The sequence below is a fragment of the Leopardus geoffroyi genome, chromosome C3, assembly GCF_018350155.1.
Source record: "Leopardus geoffroyi isolate Oge1 chromosome C3, O.geoffroyi_Oge1_pat1.0, whole genome shotgun sequence".
Classification (NCBI taxonomy): domain Eukaryota; kingdom Metazoa; phylum Chordata; class Mammalia; order Carnivora; family Felidae; genus Leopardus; species Leopardus geoffroyi.
The window spans coordinates 92,994,750-92,999,429 of record NC_059338.1 but is presented as its reverse complement, the minus strand read 5'-3'; the positions used below and the strand labels follow the sequence as shown (position 1 = coordinate 92,999,429).

The following is a 4,680-nucleotide window of genomic DNA, read 5'->3' as shown; positions in this document are numbered from 1 at the left end:
GAAAATTATCAACATTAAAGGGCATAATATATGGTAAATTACTTAGAATACTGCCTGCAGCATAGTAAGCTTCAACATTATCGTTGATTATCATCACACTGCCTATCTCTGAGAGGCTGACTGCACGCACGATAACGCAGTAAGCTTACGCATTGCCGGGAGGTCGCGCATCTTAAAGCGCGGGCACCAGGAGCGAAGCGTGCGCTCGTCTGGGCGTGGCGCAACCAGTGGGCGTGCCCAAGAAGTGGGGGCGTTTACTTCCGGGGGCAAAGGGTGCATTATTTCCGGGAGGCGCGGGCTGTAGGGAAAGCGTTTTATACGGGCTTCAGGTGCCCTGGTCTCGGTCCCGGTAAGCCAGGCATGAAGATCACGAGGCAGAAACACGCCAAGAAGCATCTCGGCTTCTTCCGCAATAACTTCGGAGTCCGCGAGCCGTACCAGATCCTGCTGGACGGTACCTTCTGTCAGGCGGCGCTGCGCGGCCGGATCCAGCTGCGGGAGCAGCTGCCCCGCTACCTCATGGGGGAGACGCAGCTGTGCACCACCAGGTGGGCCCGGCGGGTCCGGGGAGGAGGCCCGGGGATCCTGCGGGTGTGGTAGAGACGAGGCCCCGACGTGCAAAACGCTCCACCCACGAGGAGTTGACAGTGAAGTGGAGGCACTGAGGAGGTCAGGCGAGTGTCTACCACGTAGGTAGAAAGTACAGTGCACTGCGAATCTTCGCGTGTTTGGCCCGGCGAATGAGACCCGTGCTTTATGTAGTGCGATCTGGCTTCGAGTCTTGGTCCCAGTCCTGCCAGCTTTGTGGCTTCCGGCAAGTTAATCTCTGTGAGCCTGGGATTTCTCATCTGTAAGGAAAAGACCGTGAACTAATAAGGTTGCTTTAAGGATCAGACGTGTGGAGAGCACTTGCTGGTATCCAAAATCTACCCGCTTCAAGTGGTTGCTCTTATTCGCATAGCTGTTTCTAGTGGAAATGAAAAATTTTCAAGCGTCACAGCTGCCCTGCGAGCTAACATCTCCGAATCCCAGAAAGATAATTCACAGCTCGAGGCTAAGAGCCTTGCCCATGGTCATTTATTTATTGAACTGTCTTTATTAAGTACCAGCCCCATGCCAGGCACGGCTGTAGCCACTGAGGATAACTTGGTGAACAGGACAAACGGCCAACCTTCCGGGCGCGTTTTGACTCGTGTGTGTTGTGACTTCCTCAGCCTGGGAACCTCCCGGGGGTGTGGGTGGGGAGATGGAATCATGGAAGGTCTCATAGAGGAGAAATGTCTTTTGAGCCCAGACACCTTTCAGTTCTGAGGGGAAGGACTAGTTTGGGTGACGGACAAGAGATAAAGACCTCCTAAATGAAGAAATGGAGTTGTAAAATGCCCGAAAAAGAGATGAGAGCACAGGGTGTAATTGGAAATGACGCTGGGAAGAAGGGAAATCGAACCTACGACAGGAACTATTAAGAAACTTAAGGGTTTTGGGGCACCTGGGTGGCTCAGTCGGTTAAGCGTCCGACTTCAGCTCAGGTCACGATCTCGCGGTCCCTGAGTTCGAGCCCCGCATCAGGCTCTGGGCTGATGGCTCGGAGCCTGGAGCCTGCTTCCGATTCTGTGTCTCCCTCTCTCTCTGCCCCTCCCCCATTCATGCTCTGTCTCTCTCTGTCCCAAAAATAAATAAACGTTGAAAAATAAAAAAAAAAATTTTTAAAATTAAAAAAAAAAAGAAATAATGGGAGCCTAAACTTCGGAGAAGAAAGGCTGGAGCCCAAGGGCTCTACAAAGAGGCGTTCCTGAGACAGATACCAACAGCCGATGGGGTAGGGTTATGGGTGAGGAAGAAAAGGTCAGTTAGGATTTCTGACTTACACCCAGGAGCTTCGTGATCTAAATCTTCATGATTTTAGACATGAATTTGAAGAGATGGTGTACATCCGTAGGAAATATCCAGTAAATACATGGGAGTTTGGGCCTGAAACTCCAAAAAGTTCAAAACTGATGAATAGAAAGCAAAATCTCTTGTCTTAAACAAAACTAAATGGATGATAAAGAGAGTGAGGCAAGGTAGAGTCTGGCAAGGGCTGCCTGGAGTTTCAGAAATCTTTGACTAAGTAGTTCTCATAATTTTTTATTTTATTTTTTCTTTAGTGTGATAGAAGAAATGCCCGGAGAGCTTATTAAAATGCTGACATTTGACTCCTCAAGAGGTGCAGAAATGGGGATGTGAAAAGGAGTAGAAATTAATAGAATTTGTTATCACTGTGTCATTTTGATATGGGTAGTTTATAGCTGACATTTTAAAAAACATTGGCTTATATTAATATGAAAACGCAAAGAGAAAAAGGAAGTTGTGGTTGTTATTAAACCGATGACTTAAATTTTTACTTCTCTGTACTGAGAATCGTTTAAAGGTGTACCAATTTGTACTTGAAGTAGAAGCATCTCGCGCTAAGGTTGGGGCAAGGTATCTGTTGTCAACTACTTGGATTCACATTTCGACTACCACTTATGAGCTGTGTTTCAGCATGTTACTTGGAATCTCTCAGAGTGAGGTACTCTAAAATAAGGATAACTTTCAAGTTAGGTGCCTGATAGGGCTGTTTTGAGATTGAAGCAAGAATTTATGTAAAGAGCAATTAGCATGCTGCCTGACACATAATAAATGCTCAGTAGATTTAACTGTTTTTCCTTCAACTTGGTGTTTGTGTTTTCCAGGTTTTTATTTATTTTTTAAATGTTGATTTATTTTGAGAAAGAGTAGGGGGAGAGGTAGAGAGAGAGAGAGAGAGAGAGAGAGAGAGAGAGAATCCCAAGCAGGCCCCGCGCGCTGTCACCCCACCCCTACGCCCACACCCCGGATATACTGTGAGATCATGACCTGAGCCAAAATCAAGAGTCAGACACTTAACCAACTGAGCCACCCAGGTGCCCCAAATATTTTCCAGGTTTTTAAAGAGTGATACGGCTACCATATGTTTGGGGCCAACACATAACACATTCAGATCGTGATGGTATAGTTTAAATTTCGTAAAAACTATTTTTCTATACTTCTGGGAACACTGAAATGTATGTTGTAATTGTGAGCTGCTAATAACATTTTTTTTTTCCAGGTGTGTGTTAAAAGAGTTAGAAACATTGGGAAAAGACTTATATGGGGCAAAACTGATTGCACAAAAATGCCAAGTCCGAAATTGTCCCCATTTCAAGAATCCAGTGAGTGGATCAGAATGTCTGCTCTCCATGGTTGAAGAGGGAAATCCTCATCATTATTTTGTGGCAACACAGGTGATACTGCTTTTAAAATTAGAGGCAATTTTAATCATTTCTGTTTCTATTTCATATGGAGCTGCTTATAATCAGAAAAAATTAGATGAAAGTGGTTTGATAGAATGTTTCAACTTTGTAAAATACAGGCTTTTAAGTTGATTTGCAGTCAATAAAAGCAGTTGTCATGCCATTAGAGAATTTGAGGAGAGAACCTTAAGCATATTGATTTTTCTTCTTAATTACTGAAGTATTTTTTTAATAGTTATTGACAAAAAGATGCGATGATATATGTCAGCATTCTTGAAGAGAAGTGGAACAAATATTTTACATTCTGTGTTCATCAGTGTTTTTGCATGTTCCTGTATTTTATATTAGTTCTCAAAAAGTCGTGTTTTACATTATTTGAAATTGTACCACCAGTATAGAACTGTTTCTGGCTTTTAAAGACCAGGAGGGGAAGGAGAGACTTTCAGGGTTGATATTAACAAAGAAGTTCACATACATACAGATTTGGTTACATATTCTTTTAGAATTATAAAATCACTAAATTAGATGCAGAGCTGAATCTAGAATCTGAGTCCATGAATTCTTATTTTATTTCTATCCCTTCAACCTCTGAACATTCTTGACCCTTTTTGAAGCATGTCTTAGAGTAGAAAGCGGGGCATTGCCTAACATTCTTACCTTTGTGACAGTTTGTAATTCCTGGTGGTAGAATCTTGATAGATCCAGTGTCACATTGTTGCCACTTATCTCTTTGTACTCAGATTTCTTGTTTATCTTCCTTTTTTTTAATCATAAAATTTACTCTATTAGTGAGACATACCAATTTGAAAAGTAAAACTTGTGATCTCGTCTATTTTTTCCACTTAAGGCATCTTATTTAATTGACATATTTGAACTGAATAGTGCTATTTTTCTTTTTAATAGGATCAGAATTTGTCTATGAAAGTGAAGAAAAAGCCTGGAGTCCCTCTCATGTTTATTATTCAGAACACTATTGTCTTGGACAAACCTTCTCCCAAAACAATTGCTTTTGTTAAAGCAGTAGAGTCAGGTCAGCTTGTCTCAGTGCATGAGAAACAAAGTATCAAGCAACTCAAGGAAGAAAAGGGTTTAGTGAAAAACCCTGAACAGAGGAGAAAGAAAAAACACAAGAAAGTAAGTGGCCCCAATCCTCTTAGCTGTTTGAAGAAAAAGAAAAGAGCACAGGATACAAAATCATCTGCCTCTGAAAAGAAGAGAAAAAGAAAAAGAATCCGGAATAGATCTGCCTCAAAAGTACTTTCTGAAAAGCAGAATGCAGAATGATAATCCTTTGAATACTTTTAAAGACATTTAAATGTGAAAAATAAATTTCTTTTTAAAACTGTGGAAGTACTTACAATAAAAGACTATTATTTTTGTAAATAAA

At 41.9% G+C, this 4,680-nt stretch overlaps 1 protein-coding gene across 1 annotated transcript; it reads left to right on the top strand.

Annotated features, from left to right (window-relative positions):
- Positions 1 to 261: 261 nt before the first annotated feature.
- UTP23 (UTP23 small subunit processome component) lies at positions 262 to 4,680 on the top strand. The gene is made up of 3 exons (XM_045453858.1): positions 262 to 548; positions 3,110 to 3,284; positions 4,197 to 4,680. Exons 1-3 carry the CDS (start codon positions 361 to 363, stop codon positions 4,575 to 4,577), a joined length of 744 nt encoding a protein of 247 aa, XP_045309814.1. The 5' UTR covers positions 262 to 360; the 3' UTR covers positions 4,578 to 4,680.

Coding starts and splice junctions, on each gene's coding strand:
- UTP23 (XM_045453858.1), top strand. CDS start 361: ATGAAGATCACGAGGCAGAAACACGCCAAGAAGCATCTCGGCTTCTTC. Junction 549..3,109: donor ACGCAGCTGTGCACCACCAG/GTGGGCCCGGCG, acceptor TTTTTTTTCCAG/GTGTGTGTTAAAAGAGTTAG. Junction 3,285..4,196: donor ATTATTTTGTGGCAACACAG/GTGATACTGCTT, acceptor TCTTTTTAATAG/GATCAGAATTTGTCTATGAA.